We start from the raw sequence: 20,698 nt of genomic DNA on the forward strand, positions 1-20,698 counted from the left end.
ACACTGTGACTTTTTCCTCTCCCAACACGAAGGAATGCCAATTTTCTTTTCCCATCGATCCTTCTAGAATTTTGTTTGGAGGACGGTCGTCCATCGAAAAACTTTTAAGAACCCCTCCCTCCATTTTAAGAACTCAGAACTTTATGGCTTTTGTATAAGAAATAAGAGTGAGGGCTCTTTACAGACTCATGTTGGAACAGCAAGCACCAAGGCGACAACGTACGGACCTTTGGGTGCTGAAGCGAACCCGGTGTGTGGACAGAGGCAGTAGCTGAAAAATCCTGGGGACCAGGGTGTAAACTCAGTTTTAATCAGCGCGGGCGTGGGATCCAGGTCTGAGACACCAATCACCTCACACGACGTTCGGCGAAATCCCACACTACCCAGAAGAACCGCAATCCACACACAGGTCGATTCCCTACAGAACCCCGGGGCAGGTAATCCATAGGCGCGGGATGATGACGTACTCCGTAGGCCAGGCGGTGATTGGTTTCCGAATGGGGCGTGGACTGCCAACGCTACACAGGGCCCGGGCCTAAGTCCTCGCGAGAGCCGCGGACTCCGGTGCGGGATGGCCGCTGAGCCGGGCGGAGCTGGCGCGCGGCTCCCGGAGCCGGCTCTCCGGCCCAAGACATGGCCCGGGGGCCCGGCCTGCTAGGCCGGCCTCGCCCCGACACGGTCGCCATGCCCAAGAGAGGGAAGCGACTCAAGTTCCGGGCCCACGACGCCTGCTCTGGACGAGGTGGGTGAGGGGGCGGGGGCGTTGAAAGGCTGGGTGCTGGCGGCAGGGAGGGGGTTGGACAGCGGCGAGGCGTGCGCTCGCTTGCCTGTAACGGGAGGGCGCTGAGGCCGGGGACCTGCAGGAGCCGGAGGTCTTGGCGGAGAGGGCGCTGACGGAGCGAAGGCTTCCTCCTTTGAGGGTTGTTGCTGTATTTCAGTGACCGTGGCGGATTATGCCAACTCGGATCCGGCGGTCGTGAGGTCTGGACGGGTCAAGAAAGCCGTCGCCAATGCTGTGCAGCAGGAAGGTAGGCTGCCGACGAGTCTTTCGGACTCGGGCCGGGAAGGCAGAACTAGGTGTTTTATTTCCTGGAACTCCGCCTCAGTGTTTTTCTTGCAAAATCCTTTGGGCATCCTCCGGTGAACGTGTTTGCAGTCTTCAGTGGCCCGTCGTGTATTCGGAGGAGGGGAACGGGAGGATTAGCCAAGAGCAGTAGCAGTTTCTGTAGCAGAAATACTTCATTTCTGTCTTTGCATGGGAAAAAAAAAAAAAAGAAAGAAAAGAAAAACCTTTGTGTTCTCTTCTGTAGTTTCAACTGCTTTTTTCTTGGTTATTCATCTTTTTCCTGTGATTCATTCACATATATTCTCCACTTCTTCTGCAATTTGCTTTCTTTGTGAAATAACCGTGAAGTATGCTTTTCCTTTTCTCAACGTTTTTCTTAAGTTTCAAGCCTTTTACTCAACAGATTCCCGAGACTTGTGCTTTTATGACATCTAGTCTCCAGCTTAGGAACAGGGCCAGATTGGCTTCATTTTCTCTAAACATTGCTCCTCAGAACTCACACAAATGAGAATAGGGTTCACTTTTTGTTTTTATCCTGCAGGGCTTATAGTGGGAGAATAATGCACTCCCTTTTTCTTCAGGTCTGAAGTTGACACTTTTAAGGAGTCAATCTCTGCAACTTTGGGGTCAGTTTGTTTATTGCTTTCCAGTTTTTAGTATTTAAATACTAAAATGTCTTTTTTAGTTCTCAACCTTTCTACAGCAGACTCACTCACACTATTGCTTCCCCCCACTTTTTTTCCTTGTCCTCATCCTGTCTTAAGTCATTTGTATTTCTGGATGGAACTCTGCCATCTCATTCTCCCCTTATTTTCTTCTAGTAAAATCTCTTTGTGGCTTGGAAGCCTCCCAGGTTCCTGCAGTGGAAGCTCTTTCTGGGGTTGGTGAGCCCTGTGACATCATTGACAGCAGTGATGAGATGGATGCCCAGGAGGAGAGCATCCGTGAGAGAACCGTCTCCAGAAAAAAGAAAAGCAAGAGGCACAAAGGTATAGGGCTTGTTTGCTTTTGAATTAGTCCTGTCTGTGGTGATGGCTTGAAGCTGTTCACTTCAGTAGCATTAAGAGGTGATACCAGTGGAGAACCAGGGTTTGGATCTTAGTAGTGGGACAGGTTTAATATACCAGGGCTTTCTGTTTTGTCTACATTTAAGAAGAAAGGAGGTTGGTCAGAGTCAGATTTCTGGAGCTCTAAACTCGAATATAATAGCCATTCTTTGAGAACATGTCATTATTGGGTGAAAACCCATATGGTAACATGAAAACAAAAAAATCTTTACATTTCTGGATTTCTGAACAGGTAGGAAATAAAAAATGTGAAAAAAAAAAGTTTTCCCAAGTATGTGGATTGCATATAACCGATTTCATTTCAGCTGGAGTTAGATATTACTATGGACTTTTAAGTGCTCTGCAATTATTAGTGTCTGCTTTATGTCTAATAGATACTGTGGGAAATAGAAAAATATGTGATTTTATACCTAAAGGCAATAAAACTCACACAAAGGAAACAAAGAAAAATAAACTAATAGTATATAATGTGCCAAACCTTCATGCAGTGGTTTGCTCTAGACTTAATGAATCAGACTTTCTTGGGTTAGTACCCAGAATAGCTATTCTTTTTTTTTTTTTTTTTAAAGATTTTATTTATTTATTTGACAGAGATCACAAGTAGGCAGAGAGGCAGGCAGAGAGAGAGAGAGAGGAGGAAGCAGGCTTCCCACTGAGCAGAGAGCCCGATGCGGGACTCGATCCCAGGACCCTGAGATCATGACCTGAGCCGAAGGTAGCGGCTTAACCCACTGAGCCACCCAGGCGCCCCAGAATAGCTATTCTTAAAGTTAATCTGGTTCCAGTGATCAGCTAGAGTTAGGGGAAGCTGATATAGTAAGTGATAGATGTATTTTTGGTCTCAGATCTACCAGAATTTTTACCTGTATTTGAGAGTCAGATAACAGACATTTGTATTTACTGAAATATATTGAAATAATTGATAATTAATGAACTTTCATCACTTTGCAATTATGCCAGCTATTTTCAGTGAAACCATTGTTTTCCAGAAGGCCAAAATTAATACTGATATTCCTCACACTTCTTTGTTTTTTAATTTCTTGCTTGAAATCCCTACTCATCATCAACATGCTATTAGAGACTTCTCTCGCTCTGTTTTGTTTTTGGGCACACTCCATAGAATAGTTTCCAGACTTTTAAAACATCTTCATTGACATAAAATTCATTTTTTTAAAGTGTACAATTCAGTGGTTTTAGTGTGTTCACATGGTTGTTCAGCTGTCAACGTGATTTAAGTTTAGAACATTTCTGTTACTCTAGACAATTATATAATTATATAATTAGCATTATTCCTTATTCTCTCTCAACCCTCCCACTCCCCCTCACTCACGCCCCTGACCACTAATTTACTTTCTGTCTCTATAGATTTGCCTCTTCTGGATATTTCTTATAAATAGAATCACATGATATGTGGCCTTTTGTGTCTAGCTTTTTTCACTTAGCGTGTTTTCAAGTTCTTTCATTTTGTAGGATATATCAGTCCTTCAGTGTTTTTTTCAGTTGGCTATTTTGAATAATGCTGCTTTGAACACTCTTGCACAAGTTTTTGCATGGATATATATTTTCATTTCTGTTGGGTTGGGGTAAAATTGCTGAATCACATGATAACTCTAGTTTAACTTCTTGAATAATTGTCAGTGTGTATGTGTTTTTAAATATTTTATTTATTTATTTGAGAGAGCATGAGAGAGCATGAGCCAGTGGGAGGGGCAGAGGAAGAGGGAGAAGCAGACTCCCTGCTGAGCAGGGAGCCCAACATGGGGCTCAATCCCAGGACCCTGCGATCATGATCTGAGCTAAAGGTAGACATTTAACTAACTGACTAAGTCACCCAGGCACCCTGCTGGTGTGTTTTTTGAGGTTTCCATTTTACATTCCACCAGCAATGTGCTCAGAGTCAAAGTTTCTTCACATTCTCGCCAACACTTGTTATTGTCTGACTTTTTAAATCATAGCCATTTTAGTGGATATTTTGTGGTATCTCATGGTTTTGATTTGCATTTCTTTGATGGCTAGTGATGTTGAGCATCTTTTCATGTGTGCTTGTTGCTCATTTGTATGTCTTCTTAAGAGAAGAAGAAATGTCTATTCAAATCCTTTGCCCATTTTTTTTTTTTTAAAGATTTTATTTATTTGAGGGATGACTGGGTGGCTCAGATGGTTAGGTGTCTGCCTTCAGCTCAGGTTACGATCTTGGGTCCTGGGATCGAGTCCCATGTCGGGCTCCCCGCTCAGCGGAGAGTCTGCTTCTTCCTCTCTCTCTGCCTCTCCCCCTTCTTGTGCTCTCTCTCTCAAATGAATAAATAAAATCTTAAAAAAAAAAGATTTTATTTATTTGAGAGAGAGATCGGTTATAAGAGAGTACAAGCGGGGGGAGAAGAGGGGAAGGAGAAGCCGACTCCTTGCCGACCAGGGAGCCTGACGTGGGACTCGATCCCAGGACTCCGAGATCATGACCTCAGCGGAAGGCAGGTGCTTAACCTACTGAGCCACCTAGGTGCCCTCCTTTGCCCATTTAAAACTCAGGTTATCTTTCAGTTACTGAATTGTGGGAATTCTTTGTATATTCATGATACTAGTTGCTTATCAGATATATGATTTTTGGCTTACAGACTTTTAGCTATAATTCATTTTTTAGTTGTTTGCTCTGCTTTACTCCCATTAGGTTCCTTTATTCTAGTCAGACTGGTTGTTTTTTCCCCTATCTGTTAGCTTCTTTTTAATGAAACAAATACAGTAGAAGTCCCATCTAGCTCTTACCCAGAATTAACACTTACTGACTCATGGCCATTTTTGTTTCAGACACTATTCCCCAACTCCAACACACCCACTGTATATTATTCTGAAATAGTTTCCAGGTATCCTATTATTATCTCTAAATGTTTTGGCAGTTCCCTGCAAAAGACAGATACTCTTTAGCAACCAAAAAAAAGTCAATCATGTCTAAAAAAGTTTACGGTAATTTCTTGATAGCATCAAAATCCTGTTAAACTGGTCTCTTTATTGCTATCACATGTATTTTGTTTTTCTAAGTATCTGGGCTTCCTGTTAGCTGTTTATTTCAATTGGAATACTCTTGCTCTTAACCTGTACCTATCAAAAAGTTCTTTCTGTCCTTCATGGTTTATGTCTGTGGAGTTTTACTGATTCCATTTCCTATATTTTGAAATTTTTCTTTCCTTTTCCTTTTTTTAAAAAAAGTATTTTATTTATTTATGTGTCAGAGAGAGAGAGAGAGCGTGCATGCACAAGCAGGGAGAGCAGCAGGCTCCTGGCTAAGCAGGGAGCCCAGTGTGGGACTCGATCCCAGGACCCTGGGATCATGACCTGAACCAAAGGCAGACGCTTAACTGACTTAGCCGCCCAGGCATCTCAATTTTGAAATTTCTTAATAATGTTGTTTAAAACACTGACAATTATTCCTCATCAGTAATTATTGAGTTATGTCACTAAAGACAGAACATTTTTTAATAGCACTCTGCTATGTAAAAGTCCTGAAGGATCTCAGTGGGAGAAAGACTGATAGTCATTACCTTCTCTTTCAGAGAGAGACTTAATGTGGGAGAAGATGGGGCTCAAACCTGGTAGGACCAAGCCTTTAGTGGTCACTGGAGATTACAGGGAAGATTAGGAACCAGAAAAGAGGATGTCGTTTTAGACTTATGAAGAACCGAGGGCAATAACCTGACTGAGTGATACTGCTGCCATTAGCTTGAAAAGTAGAGGCAGCTTTGGGGAGGTATTGTAGTGTCTTTTTGCCCAGGAAACAGAAAGAAGAAAGCTGGTTTTTGGATAGTTCTGTGAAGTAGGTCTGAATTACAGGTTAGAAGTAGGATTTGCCCAGATGCAAGTGTATTTATGGTGTGTGAGATTTTAACTTGAACCTGAGACACCCAGTGGACCTCAGGGTCAAGAGAATGAACCCTAACAAAGTCTGAAAGAGGAGCAGGTGGGGATACATTGTCACAGGGCATCTGTGAATACTGAACCCCTGTGGCTGGAGTCATAGCTCAAACTGACATGAAATGAGGAACTAGAAGGAAAGAAACGTCTACAGGCATTTATTGAGTAATGAAAATATACCGTAACATACCGGATGTTTTACTGAGCTTATACTTTGACATTTCCTCATACCATCTTAAAATCAGTTGTTGTGTTAAATGACTGAACTGAAGAAAGTGTTTGGTGGAAGGGGACCAGGAGGGAAATCAGGGCAGAGTTTATGGTGCAAAGCTGGAATTTAGAGTAGAAACCCTGGGTCTTTTTACCTTAACTAGTGGTGAGGTTATATCTTCTTACTAGTGAAAAGGGCACAGGAATATTTTCCTTATTTCTGTTGAAGAATTGTTAGAATGGAATGATAGTAATGTGTGCAAAATTTTGAAAAACTTTGAAATCTTCAAAATAGTGTGTGAATAATAGTTGAAGAAAGGCCTGAAGAATGGGACCCAGTCACTTGGACAATAGGAAACAAAAGTTTCCAGCAGCTAGAAGAAGCAGGAAATCATGGGACTGAGAGGCTATTTAAAACTGTTTTCTTGGGACGCCAGGATGGCTCAGTTGGTTGGACGACTGCCTTCGGCTCAGGTCATGATCCCGGAGTCCTGGGATCGAGTCCCGCATCGGGCTCCCAGCTCCACGGGGAGTCTGCTTCTCTCTCTGACCTTCTCCTTGCTCATGTTCTCTCTCACTGTCTCTCTCTCAAATAAATAAATAAAATCTTAAAAAAAAAAAATAAAAATAAAACTGTTTTCTTAACTGTGCAAGCCCTGGGAGAATTGAGATGATTGGGGTCCTTAGTGTGTACATAATTGAAGGTCAGATGTATAATTCTTTTTTTTCTGTTTCAGAAGACCTGGACGGGGCTGGAGGAGAAGAGTATCCCATGGATATTTGGCTATTGCTGGCCTCCTATATCCGTCCTGAGGACATTGTGAATTTTTCCCTGATTTGTAAGAATGCCTGGACTGTCACTTGCACTGCTGCCTTTTGGACCAGGTTGTACCGAAGGTGCGACCACAGAGACTCACTCTGTTATCTGTGTAGCTGATTTCATTGCTGTTTGTGATTTGGAGCTGCTCCCTGGATGGTGACCTCTTTTCATTTCCTTTATTCCATGCCTGGGCACGAGCCTAGTTTTGGACTCCTTGAGCCCTTATCTAATTTAAGTTTGATATTATTAATTCGTCCAGGTAATTGTCTTCCCTATGGTTGTCCCCTTCCCCCATCCAGTGTCCTCTTTGAGCAAAAAGTCTTGCTTCAAGTCTTAAAAAGCTGTGTTTGACTTGTCTTCAGAAGTTCATCTTAGCTAGAATTCCAAAAGCTGCAGATGCCTATGTACTTAACCTTTCTAACTAGATTAGTTATTTCTTATTGGGTAGTTATCTTGAAGTATATAGAGTTTTTGTACTTACACTGCTGAACGTATAGTCATAGTGGTGAGGAGGGAGTGAATGATAGGGTTACTCAGACAGCTAGCTTTTGATACCGGGTGCAGAAGTGTAATGAAGAGTATAAACTGTCAGTCAGGATGTTGTAGGAAGGGACTTGGAAGTGGAATGGTGTAGAGAACTTGCCCAGACCTGTGGTGGAGAACCTGCTGGTTCTTCAGTACACGTTCCTTTTGAGCAACTGAAGTATATTGTACTGGTGTCAGGTCCGAGACTTGTCATTTTTTAGAGTAAAATAGGATTTAAAATTTTAACATGGATGGAGGGAAGGATTAAAAGGTTTATGTGAATTGGGTTTTGCATAGCAAAGAAGCAAAAGTAGCTGAGAAACGAAGGAGGTGGTGATTGTGTGTGTGTGTGTGTGTGTGTATGTATGAGAGAACACTGGGGCCAAGCTAACTATTGGCCAGTAGAATACTGTAATTAAGTTCATACAGAGACCAGGAGTCCTGGGAGACTGAGCTAGAGCAGGGGAGACAGGTCACATATTGGTAGGAGTAATGTGTCATGTTTCAGGCACTACACGCTGGATGCCTCTCTGCCTTTGCGCCTGCGACCAGAGTCAATGGAGAAGCTGCGCTGTCTCCGGGCGTGTGTGATCCGATCTCTATACCATATGTACGAGCCGTTTGCTGCTCGAATCTCCAAAAATCCAGCCATTCCAGAAAGTACTCCCAGCACATTAAAGAATTCCAAAGTAAGTGCGAATTATTGTTGGGGCCTAACTAATGATGTGGTGAACCTGTTAATACAGCTTATCTCTGGCTTCCTTGATGGGGAGGGCTAGGGCTGCCAGGGGGCTAATGTAAACTTCAGGGTTTCACTTCTCTCTAAGACATTTCTGCTCTGCTGGGCTGGCTTCTCTTCTCTTTACCTTAAAGCTTTCTTGTGCTTTTAGCATATTCTTGATTCTCTTTAATTTATTCTCATGCATTGTACATTGGATGTACTTTAGATGATTTTGATGGTCTGGGTTAGGAAGAACACAACTCACATGGTAGATGGAAACTGTTAATTTTTCAGGGTGCTATAAATCATGAAGCAAAGATACAGTATGAATACCTTAGTAATTTTCTTTTTCTAACATGACTTGATATCTGGGATTCTTCTTTCTTGTTGACCTCTTTAAAAGATTGTGGCATGGACTTCAGCATACGCTAAGTGCCCACTATTGCTAAGCTCTGGGCTAAGTCATTTCGGACAGTGTAAGGTATTCCCACTCAAAGATTTTAACTCTCTAAAATTCTTCCTGTGTCTTAGGCTGTATCTTATATCTTGGGATTTCCCCAGTAGTTTGTATTCATACATTGTATTCAAGTGTTTGGCATTCTTTTGATTGTAAATCAGTCTGTTAACCTTTGGCCCTTTCTCCTTTTCTCCATAACCGAAATATCCAATGAACCCACTTTTGCCAAGCTAGACCATACAACAGATACGATTACTTAGGCAAGTTGATGTCTCAGCCTGTTTCTCCTTCAACTAATACCAGTCTGAATTTTCTATCTTTTGAGTTAATGAGTAATTTTTATTACTCTGTTCCTACCCCAAATCTGGTGTTTTATAGCATTTTCTTTGCTCTTCTATTTTGTTTCTATTTTGTTTTTGTGTTTTGGATGTTCTGTAATGATTCTTCTCCCCTAGTTTGGCTCCAGTGTGGTAATACTCTACCTGATACATATTGATTGGTAGGGTCCTATTGGTCTCAAGATTATCAGGGTTCCTTCAGAGGTTGCAAACTGAGAGGGTCAGGGCCATGGGCTGAGCTCAGTTTAATATCACGCTAGCTGGTGGCTTTAGGGCAGGAGTAGAATGCGGGGTGAGTAGAATTTCACCCAGCAGCTGCTTCTGCTAGTAATATGAGTGGACAGTGTATCATCTCACATTTGCAGTTTCCCTCCCTCAGAAACATATGATAGTATCAGACCAACTATGATGAAGTGGGGATCATCCCAAAGCTAACCATGCCAGGTATGAATCAGTTGCTGGGAGTAGGGCAGCATTGGGCAAACTCCTCATGCTTGACACATCCTAGCGGCTCCAGTGCACAATGCAAGTGCTACTGCCTAAATCAGAAGTACCCGTGTCTTCATATTCATGTTACTGTTTATGAATTTTTTTTTTTAAAGTAGATTATAAAAAGCCAAGGTGGTGACAACTAAGGTCGTAATCCAGACAGTAAGCCCAGGCCACCTGGTTGCTGCTTTTGTGCCTTGTTAGAGATCTCTGAAGAGGATATGGGACCTGCAGTGACAGGTGTCCCATGCATGGCCTTGCCACTTGTATAACCACGATCGCATGGCATTCAGGGAGTTGGCAGCATGCCTAAAGGAAGTTGTCCCAGGTTCCTGGACTCCAGCTTTTCGTATTTGATTCTCCCTCTCTCTCTTTTCAATAGCATAGCTTGTATGGGACACTGGAGCCGCTGTGATGGCAGCAGAAGTATTTGCCCCTTAAAGCCAAGCCCATTATTTTTGATGGAACAGCAGGACGTACAGGGCATGTCTGAAGGGCAGGACAGCTGGCACGGCGGACGACCCACCCCTTATCCCCTGGGAGGTACTTAACTTCTTGTGTTAACCCTAGCTGTAGCCTGACTTTCATGGAGGGGCTTACTCTAGACCGAATTCAGTCCAGCTCTGTCGTTTTCACACAGGCTCTCTGCTCCCAGAAGGTCCTGAGTGGCTTGCTCCTGTTCCAGGAACGGCCATCTCTGCCTGCCGTATGGCTTTGTTATCATCTTGCCTGGTGGCAGCTGGCTGCCCTTATATTTTCATATAGAGGAGTGGCTTGCTGAATGTCCCAGTCTCTAGAGACCATGATTCTGTCTTTTTAACGATGAGAACAGTGGGGGTTACCCTCAATAGCATCTGAGGTTGACTTATGTCGGTCCCTCTTCTCTTTACGGAATAGCCCTGGGACTGTCTCTTTTCATGTTGCACCAGTGTCAAATTGGGGGGGTTCTCTATCTGTGCCAAAGTGAAATCTCAGCAATGGGGCTGTGGCTGGCCTTGGAGCTGTCAGACAGGTTTTTACTGATTATTTTTTATTTCCTTATTTTGAGTTTTTCCTTTTCTGTCTTTTATTTATTTATCTTTGGCTTATTTTATTTTTATTTTCTTACAGTGCTTACTTTTCTGGTGCAGAAAGATTGTTGGGAACAGACAGGAACCAATGTGGGAGTTCAACTTTAAGTTCAAAAAACAGGTATGTAGTCATATGTTCTCTTTGTTTCTCAGGTAATATGTTATTCTGATAAATTTCATTAGGCATAACATTGCCTCATTAAAATCCAATAGGACACATCGACATTTACAAAAGTGCCAGGAAAAGAAAGGGTAAAAGGAATTGTTCTGTATGAAAGAGACACAGCAGTGTAAAAGCTGAATGAGTGGGGACTGGATCAGGGAACAAAGGGCTATAAAAGATACTTGGGACAATTCAGGAGATTTAAGTATTCTGTAAATGTTAGATGACATGAAATTGTTAATTCCTTAGGTGTGATAACAATACTGTGGTTATATATGTGTCTTTATTCCTTATTCATGCTGAATAGGGGTGGAGCGTCAGTGCTCCTTTCAGATGACTTTGCCCCCCTCCACCATTTTCTACATAAAATGAAATGTGGGAGGAGAAGAAGCAAATTTGGCAAAATATCTAATGGTAGGGGCTATACAGGAATTTATTTACTATTTTATTAACGTTCTGTATAGTTGAAGACTTTCTAAAGGTGAGAAAAGGGGGAAAACTTGTTATAGCAATGCAGTGAGGTTATTTGCTTATAACTTTTTTGTTTTTCAAAACAAATATATTTGCAAACAACAAAAATTGATGTGGTTTTATTTTATTTTTTTTTATTTTTTTTTTTTTAAGATTTTTTTTTTTTTTTTAAGATTTTATTTATTTAATCAGAGAGAGAGGGGGAGAGAGCAAGCACAGGCAGACAGAATGGCAGGCAGAAGCAGAGGGAGAAGCAGGCTCCCTGCCGAGCAAGGAGCCCGATATGGGACTCGATCCCAGGACGCTGGGATCATGACCTGAGCCGAAGGCATCTGCTTAACCAACTGAGCCACCCAGGCGTCCCTGATGTGATTTTATATCTGAAGCCGTTTGGGGGAAGTTATGAGGAAAGGGACCACTGCCAGGAGGCTATTCATAAGAAGACTAGATAGTATTCTACTCTGTTTCTGCCTTTTGCTTGGACTGTACCTGAGATCTTGGCCACAGAGGATCTCCTTTGCTTGTCTTTATTCTTATCCTCACTAGCTCCTTTTGTCCTTCTGTCTCCCCTCCTTAGTATCTCACTGGGGAGACCCATTACAGATAGGGTTAGTTATCCCTCACTTGATGGCCAGCAAGTTAAGATAAGTTTGTAATTAAGGTAAATCATATTTTTCCATTGATTTTTTTCATAAACATGGTTTTAGGGAAGAATTTTGGTTTTTAGTCTCTTGCTTTTTAATATGATTTATCAGATGTGCTGTCCATTAGATGCTGATGGGAAGTCCACCATAGGATCTTTCTGGGAAGGGGCTGTAGGGCCATCTCAGCAGGGTTCAAGCTGAGAGCGGAATTAACTAACTACAGGAAGGTGAATGCTTAGGTTTCCTTTAGTTCTGAGACTTGTGGTTCTTTTATTTATGGTGCGTAGAGCTAGATGGCCACTTCTGCTTCTGCCCTTTTGTGCAGCAGATGTTCTTTGGAGTCCGAAGATTCACGAGGGATCACAGATTCAAACATTGGGGAGCCTCTGATAGAACTATAAGCTCCCATTTCTTGCCGGATAGCAGGAACTACCATCTAAATGAAGCATATACTCACTACCACATTGCCTATCCAAATATGTATCCTTTTCTTTCCAAGGGCAGGTTTTCCTTGAATTGTATAGAAATCAATATGTGTATAAAGAGAACGGTAGAATTTTCACTGATGATGGAGTCTTGGAGTTATCAGTATTTCCTCTAAGCCGTTTGAGTAATTCTCGGTTCTGTTTAGTCCCCTAGATTAAAGAGCAAGTGTGTGGGAGGGTTGCAGCCTCCCATTCAGTATGAAGATGTTCATACCAACCCAGACCAGGACTGCTGCCTACTACAGGTCACCACGCTCAATTTCATCTTTATTCCAATTGTCATGGGAATGATATTTACCCTGGTAAGTGGAGACAGATTGTCATCCTTAGCTCTTTTGTAGACTCTCACTATACCTAGGTTTTGAAAGAAATTTGTAAATTTAACCACTGAGGAGAAAATCTTTGAAGAATAGTTTTTTTAAAATTCTGAAAGCAGACTTGTACATTAGGAATGGAGTTATTATTTTTTTAAATTGATGTTTCATTCTTTTTCTTTTTTTTTTTTTTAAGATTTTATTTATTTATTTGACAGAGATCACAAGTAGGCAGAGAGGCTGGCAGAGAAAGAGGGGGAAGCAGGCTCCCCACTGAGCAGAAAGCTCCATGTGGGGCTCGATCCCAGGACCCTGAGATCATAACCTGAGCCAAAGGCAGAGGCTTAACCCTCTGAGCCATCCAGGCGCCCCTGGAATGGAGTTAATTATATCTGAGAATATTTTATCTGTTTCCTTCTTACAGTAAAGGGAATGTTTTTGCATCTTCTGTGTAGTGATGATTAATATTTGAGAAACATTATCCTTTCAGGGATAATAGTGAGGCTTATATATGAGCACTATATGTCAGGACCTTGAGGCTTGCTTCTGGTGTCATAAGTGGAATACTAAAATGTAGGGTGATCAGCTCTGTCCGTTATGTGATGATGACTATTCACGTCTTAGCTAAGAACTAGATTAGTAAATAACAAATATGTCTCTGATATATTTTCTAGGTTTTTAAAAATTTTAACTGGGTCGAGAACTTGAGAGTGTATGCAGTTTGTTTTCCCTGTCCTTTAGGCTTATGCTCAGAGATACGTGGGGTTTCCCACTCTGCTCTGAAAATAGCTTTGTTATTTATTTATTTATTTGTTCATTCATTTGAGATAGAGTGAGCGAGGGAGAGAATAAGAGCTGGGGTGGGGAGTGCAGAGGGAGAAGGAGAAGCAGACTCCCCACTGAGCAGGGAGCCCCACACAGGGCTTGATCCTGGGACTTCAGGATCATGACCTGAGCTGAAGGCAGATCCTTAATGGACTGAGCCACCCAGGCACCCAGCTTTATTCTTTTTTTAATGGTGAAATAAATAATCCATGCTTCATGGAAAGAATTTAAATAATACATGAATACATGGAAAAAGTAAAGGTGACCTAGGCTTTTACTGGCCTATAACTGTTTACCTTTTGGCAACTGTTTTTTCATGTATCTGTTATTATGTACTTGTATACCCATTCTCTTAAATAATTTTGTTTAATTGAGATTATATCTTTTATGCTGTTTTGGTTGTTAGGCACCTCACCCCTCCCTCTAGGTTAAGTCACATTAGTAACCTAGTTATATACCCCTATTCCATGGACTTCATATTCATAGAATTCTGTTCAGACCAGCATATACATAAACAGATTTAGAGAATTTGTGGTGTATTTTACCAAAAACGTGATCAGATGTATGTTTCATGCATCTTGTTTGACTTGCTCAACAATATCTCATCAGAACCCCTTCAAGTCATTTTGTATAGTTCCAACCCACTTTTAAAAAATTGGTTTCAGTGCTAGTCTATGTGCATGTATCCTAATTTATTCAGCCATTTGAAGAGGCTTTCTTTAGCATAGTTTAAATGTGAAGAATTTCATTTTGTGGCCTAGTGTAAATTTTATCTAGACTGCTTTGTTTCAGAGTGAGCCATGGGAAAACAAGGTTGTTTAATTTGGGTACTGAATTTGCTTTCTCCTAGTTTACTATCAATGTGAGCACGGACATGCGGCATCATCGTGTGAGACTGGTGTTTCAAGATTCTCCTGTCCATGGTGGTCAGAAACTGCGCAGCGAACAGGGTGTGCAAGTCATCCTGGACCCAGTGCACAGCGTTCGACTCTTTGACTGGTGGCATCCTCAGTATCCGTTCTCCCTGAGAGCATAGTTACTGCTTCCTGTCCCTGAGGGCAGCCCTGAGCTAGGCCAGTCCATTAGTAATCAGATCCCAGTTTGGAAGGGGTGTCTGGATTGTATATCTGGTTAATAATGCACATGCTCTTCCGGTTCCCCCGGGGCTCCTGTTAGGGAAGGAGAAGGATAGAATCAAGAGGAAAAACAACTATGATTTATAAACATATTTTAATGTAAAAATTTGCATTTGAAAGGAGAAACCGGGCCCTATTTTCTGTGTTAAACCCCATTTGGTGCTATTGAGTTGTTGTTCTTTATTCTTTTATCCCAGCAAAAATGAATGATCTTGCTGTAGGGAAGAATTAAACTCATCCATCTCCGAACAAGGAAGTTTCAGCATTCCCTTGTGATCAGAGAGGAGCCTTTGAGGCCTGAAATTGTTGCTACTGCTGTTTCCCTTTAAGCTGCCCCTCAAATTCAAGTGAATATTTTCTCTTCTCCCTTTACCTTTCTCCAGAAATAAAGCAGGTGACAGGGTTTTCAGAATCTTATAAGATTGACTTGTGTATCTTTCTTTAAAAATAATTTTGGATATTTATTGCGTAAATATTCTTTTTCCAATTTTGGATTTTAGGATTTTTTCTTTTTTTGCATGAGGTTTGATAGTGATGGTGATGATGACTTTGTGCCCTTCATACTATACCAGGAGCTTTGTGAAATATCTCTAATTCTCATGATCCTGCAAGGTAGGGATGCTCTTCCCATTCTGTAGTTGAGAAAACTGCATCAGTGACTTACCCAATGCCATATGGCCAGGTCTTTTTGCTAAACCACAGTTAAAAAGTTCAGTTTCATTCCCTGTGGTAGATTGTGGCAAAGGGGATTAGGCAGGCAGAGTGTACATAGATAAGAAAGTAAAAGGGTGAATAAAAATTTGATTGTGGTATACCTTATCCCTCACCAGTCTAAAGGGTGTATAACATTGATGAGTCTTTGAAATGATATGTTTTTAAGTAAATTGTAAAACTAACCAAGAAAGGCAGGAAGGATAAGAAGCACAATGATATTTTCATTGAATTGTTAGAAAGGCATTTATTATGCTGAAGGTCATTTAAAAAAAAGAATGCATCCCATGTTAAAACTAGCCTCCTGAACTATAAGCACTTAGTGACCTTATTCTGCTTTGCCAGGCCCTGTGCTGCCCATCATCCTTTGTGCCCACAGGCCTTTCATCCCGGCAGAAATGCTAATGTCCTGTTAGAGGGCTTGCTGTAGCTGGTGTACTCTGAGAAGAGGATCGGGTGTAGGATTTTGGTTTTATTTTCTTTTTGCTAAGGAGATAACCTTGCCACTTGTCCTCCCTCCTTAGCCCTCCAAGTTAGCCAGTGAGCTGGGTATTAGCTGGATGTTGCCATGAGATGGCCATTAACATAATATTCTTAGAACATGAAAATCTTGTGGGGCAGTTATTATCACAAACCAAATTGTAAAATTAGTGTTTTTTTCCTTAATCATCCTCCCTAACCCCTGTTATTTAAAGAATATTCTTAGGAAGCATCTGCTTAATACAGCTGCTAGCAGTTAAACGTTTTTCCTGCACTGAGGGTGGTACTAAAAGCTGTTTACATGGAAAGTGAGCCTGGGTCAGTGAAAATCAGAATCTGCGCAAGTAAATGATAAAAAAACAATAAGAGAACCCAAGGACAGTAAGCACCTTGGACAATAAGTACCTTTCACAACCAAAAGTTGCTTCTTTGAGGCAGAAGAAGAGAAGCACAGAGTTCTGGTTCCCTGGACTGAAGATACCTAGAAGTAGAAGGGAATTATTCTGGTGGATCCATGTCCTTCCCCATTTGAGAGTTACCTTTAAAGGGGGAGTGAAATTAATTTGGTTTAATAATTGTGTTCCGACTCATCCTTTTAAGTTTTTATATTAAGCTTTATGATGATAGGTATAGTATTAGGTGTCATCTCAGCTGTTCTCTTAGCATGATATTGACAGACACTTGGTGAAGTGTATTATCATGGCTTCTGCCTTCCTTCTGCTTTGACTGAGTTGCCTTTTCTAGGATGATTCATTTTAGTGAAAGGATGTGTGAAGTGTCTCAGATTTCCTTTTGAAGAACCCCAAACCACATGGAGAAGAATTGGAACTTCTGGACTACTTTTGTAAAAACTGCTTTGTAATATTCACTTTTAAAAATACATGTCTTGATTTTGCTCTCAGGGTCAAACAAAATAACACAAATTTAGCTCCATTTCTCACCCTTATAATAAATCAGAATTACTCAAAATTTCCTGCCTTCTACTGAAGATACAAGGAAACTAAGCCAGTTGGTGAATTTATTGAAAGAAAAAAATAAATGAAAGGTTGTATGTGCCACCGATTTCAACTATGTACAGTGTTTGTTGTAGAAACTGTTGCGTGTGTATTTATAAATATGTATACATTGTGTGTATGTAAAAATTCTTTGCACTTGTAGCAGTGCTTAGTGGGTATTGTAAAGGATTGAGTAGGCACTGTGATGACACTTCACAAACCAGATGGGAAAGATGCAATTAATAGCCACACAGGACAGGGTAAGGAGCAATTCAGGAAAATGGAGAGATTTAACTAAAATTTGTCAGAAATCTGGCATTGAGACTGTCTTCATACTATGTATATATAACAAACATTTCATATTCTAGTAACAGTGTTAGCACAGCCAGGGGCCTGAATTTCACTCAAGTGCACACTAGGGCAATGTATCTGGATTTCGACATTCTCCACTTAAGAAACAGATGCTACCAAGAGAAGGGTAATAAACGGGCGCAAGAGAGCAGGTGTGAAGGGTGACAGACCGTTGGCAACGATAAGGCCAGGACCGAGGTCAGTTTAGTGAGCAAGTGGTTAGATGAACAAGGGTGGAGGTCAAATGGAGGAACAGTACATGTGCTGCACCTCACTGGGAAGGAGAGGGGGCGTCACTGAACCCCGAAACTTTAGTCGTCCTGGGTAAAATGGTTTTCAGCCACCCCAGCGCAACTCTCCAGGCCAAGTCAAGATGGCGCGCAGTAGCAAAGTGGCTCTCGTCACGTGCTGGGGAGGGGGCGTGGCCTCGAGGGAGCCTACCAGGCCCCGCCCTTGGGGGGTGGGGCCAGAGGCCTTCCGGGAGACAGGGGCGGGGCGCTTCGACGCTGGCGGAGGCTGCAGCTAGCTACCTCCGCGCCCGCTCTGCTCCCTAGGACGCATCGGGCTCCCCGGGTGGGGGGCGGCTCCCTTCCTCTTCGCAGCTAAGCAGCCTGTCTTTCGACTACTGCAGGCAGGTGAGCGTCCAGAACATGGGGTGGGGAAAGGATGCCGCTTTTCCCACCTCCAGCTCCCCTCCACTTTGGGGAGGGGTCTCTGTCTAGCGCGCATTGGAAAACAGCATCGTTTTACTCCGGATGTGTCTCCTGCGGCTGACATAGATGCTGCTCCCTCCGCCGCTCCTCGCCGGCCTTTGCAGTGCCCTGTGCCCTTGGGGGGTGAGAATTGGGGGTGATGCCCGGTTTGCGGGAGGGCGTGGAGTCCGACCTCAGCTCCATCAGCCTCGGATGAGGGGGGCTGAGTTGGCAAGTCTCCCGGTGGGAGCTGGATGGACTGCGCCCCCATTAACCATCCTGGAGAGTCAGAGAAAAAGCACCTCTTAGCTCCTGGGCCAGCTCCGCTCATTTGGACACAGGAGGTGCTGAGGTTTTCGCGCTTACCGGGGGTCTTAATCCTTCCCGCGTTGCTGCTAACACCCCTTATTAATGTCGCTAGCTCTCTGTTCCTTAACTGCCAGTCTCAGGCTCTGCCAGAAATGCCCCCGTCTCCGCAGTGCTAGGGCGATGGGATGGCAGGAGCGGCCAAACTGAGGTCTGGCGGGGGTGGGGGTGAGAGTGGGCGCAACCGGAAAAGAGGGCTGGAATAGATTCCTGAACTGGGAGGGTGGGAGTAGGGAATTGACTTTGGACCACGCAGTAGGGGTGTTTTGGTGTTTTCCGGTATAGATCCTGCAGCGTTTGATGGTGGGTGGGAAGAGAGAGAGGTCGGTTTGGAGGACTTGGAAATGTGTGGGTGGTTTTCTTTGAGGAGGAGGAGGAGGGCTCCAGGAGAAGGTGCCATTAGGTGCTGATGTCACCTTTGAGGAGAGGTATGCTGGTAGTATCCATTAGAGGGATATGGGAGTTGGGGCTGCTGTTCTGCTGTTCTGTGGTGAGCAAGTGGTTAAGGAGGAGGCTCTGTTTAGCATGGAGATCCCCTCCTGGTGGGAGCTTAGGGGGCCCCTCTGGTAGCTAGGTTTCAGGGACTTCCCTCCTTTTCGGAGGTGTTGGAACTGATACCCAGTAGTTTGTTCAATACTCAGCAAACATTTATTGGGCACCTACTATATGCCAAGCACCATGCTATGTGGTGGGTCGTCTGAAGGCAATTTAGGTCCATGGAGCAGCCGAAAGATACACAGAGTAGGCACACTCTTAACAGCCCCTACTCCCCATTTTGTTACATCTGCTATTACATTATAAAAAGGCAGAGCCCTGTCCACGTGCTTTCAAACAGCTGTCCGAACTGGATTCCAACCTATTCACCCCCTACCACTGTTAACTGGCCAGGTAGTCCCGAGAGAAGCTGCCTTAGCAAAAGGAACAGTTTGAATGAATTCGCTATTTTCTAAGACTCTGACGCCCAAGAAGTCTGCCTGAAAGAAACAGCTTCTCAAAATAATGAGATGATGAGTAGCACAGTGGTTACTGGGGGCTAAGAATGTAGCGAACAACTGGCACAGTGGGAGATGCGGGCTCTGGAAGATAGAAGAGTGTGGGGGAAGGGGGTGTGAAGTGAAACCTTGTCCGGTTGAGCTGGGTGTATGCTGGTGAGCAGGTCATGATGTCAGAACTGCGGCGTATATGAGGTCTGGTCTTTGGGTGATAAGGAGGGATTGGAGGAGGGGCAGGGTAGGCAGCTGGGCTCCTCGGTCTCTTTTCTGAGTTGATGGCTGGAATCTCAGAGTTGGCAGGTGTCATCAGGGACTTCAGTGGGTCCTTTCAGAGCCTCTGAGAATAATAGGGTGAGAGCTGAGGGGAGGAGGAGGAGCCAGGGTTCAAGCCCAGTGGGTCAGGGAGCTGGGGTCAAGGGTCTTTAGGGTATGGAGGCCCTAGCTGAGGCCTTTTTCTGCCAGGGATACTCTCCCATGGGGCTCTGCACCCTTGGATGGGTCACTGTAGAGCAAGGTGTAGCTTCTGATGGGCACAGAGTTGCATGTGGCATGTGTGTCCTGGAGAGGAGCTCATAAGGAGCAGGGGGGACCACAGCACGGACAGCTGCCTCAGCGTCTAGGTCCCAGGTATGGGACCTGGAGAAACGAAGGGGAGGTCAGAGGGAGGGGCGGTGTGTATCGCAGCCACATGAAGACACCATCTGTCACCCTCTGGCCTGCTAGCTCACTGACCTATAATTAGCTCTGGAGGGCATCCTGTGTTGGCTCACAGGAGCGTGGCACTTCAGATGGCCAGGAGAGTAAAAAGTACTGGGATGGACCGTGGTGAGAGGGGCAGCTTCTAGGGGCCCCTCAGTCTCTGCTGTGCTGGGAGGAGCCCACGGGAACTGAGAATGCCTCGAGGGCAGGGCCCATGAGGGCTAAGGGTGGGGGTGTGGGTATAGTGGGAGAAGGAGCTCTGAGCTAGCATGGTGTGAAACTCCTGGGCTGGGCAGAGCTTGAGGATGGCCCTCTTCTCCTTGGCAGTGGCTCTGCGATTACACAGGAAACATGACTGCTGCCCAGCTCATTGCTTGGCTTTCAGAGAGCCTTGGTTGGGTGCTGCAGACCACCCCCCCTTCCGGCCCCCATCAAGTGTCTTCTATTCCTTTGGGTGAAATCAACTCTAACACAGAGCAGCTTGTTGCCTGTGGGGCTTCGAGGCCCTGGCTGAGGCTGCTTCATTCTGAGAGAGCTGGAGGAGAAACCGCCACCAGTAAATTCAGTTGGTCATACTCCAAGTGGTTCTCTGTGATGACCCCCAGGCTGTGCCAGAGACTGGGCGTTTGGTCATGTGCTACTCCCTGTTGCTTTTGAACCATGGCGTGGGGATGGCAGTCTGCCTTTTCGCAGGGGATACATTCCAGG

General features: G+C 43.8%; 2 protein-coding genes across 7 annotated transcripts in view; both read left to right on the top strand.

Moving 5' to 3' along the window:
* The first annotated feature begins 522 nt into the window (after nt 1-522).
* TMEM183A (transmembrane protein 183A) lies at nt 523-15,121 on the top strand. 4 transcript variants are annotated; one of them, XM_045081027.1, is made up of 9 exons: nt 523-742; nt 939-1,028; nt 1,648-1,692; nt 1,888-2,055; nt 6,987-7,143; nt 8,100-8,280; nt 10,707-10,787; nt 12,576-12,731; nt 14,419-15,121. In XM_045081027.1, exons 1-9 carry the CDS (start codon nt 634-636, stop codon nt 14,602-14,604), a joined length of 1,173 nt encoding a protein of 390 aa, XP_044936962.1. In that variant the 5' UTR covers nt 523-633; the 3' UTR covers nt 14,605-15,121. The 4 variants fall into 4 exon arrangements, with proteins under 4 accessions (XP_044936962.1, XP_044936960.1, XP_004756384.1 ...); XM_045081025.1 differs by having other exon boundaries at nt 524-742; nt 6,984-7,143; XM_004756327.3 differs by lacking the exon at nt 1,648-1,692 and having other exon boundaries at nt 524-742; nt 6,984-7,143.
* A 2,600-nt stretch (nt 15,122-17,721) lies between these two features.
* The window catches only part of PPFIA4 (PTPRF interacting protein alpha 4), a 48,594-nt gene continuing 45,617 nt past the window's right edge, over nt 17,722-20,698 (top strand). For all 3 annotated transcript variants that reach the window (XM_004756329.3, XM_004756333.3, XM_045081024.1), the window contains exon 1: nt 17,722-17,876. The gene's annotated coding sequence lies outside the window, so the exon portion shown is untranslated. The remainder of the gene's footprint in view (nt 17,877-20,698) is intronic.

This window comes from Mustela putorius, unplaced genomic scaffold, assembly GCF_011764305.1.
Source record: "Mustela putorius furo isolate JIRA1106 unplaced genomic scaffold, ASM1176430v1.1 tig00000508_pilon_pilon_pilon, whole genome shotgun sequence".
Taxonomy (NCBI): Eukaryota; Metazoa; Chordata; class Mammalia; order Carnivora; family Mustelidae; genus Mustela; species Mustela putorius.

Excerpts from the sequence above, each read along its gene's own strand:
- TMEM183A (XM_045081025.1), top strand. The coding sequence starts at position 634 with ATGGCCCGGGGGCCCGGCCTGCTAGGCCGGCCTCGCCCCGACACGGTC. Across the intron at positions 743-938 it reads CGACGCCTGCTCTGGACGAG|TGACCGTGGCGGATTATGCC; the intron begins GTGGGTGAGGGG and ends GCTGTATTTCAG. Across the intron at positions 2,056-6,983 it reads GAAAAGCAAGAGGCACAAAG|AAGACCTGGACGGGGCTGGA; the intron begins GTATAGGGCTTG and ends TTTCTGTTTCAG.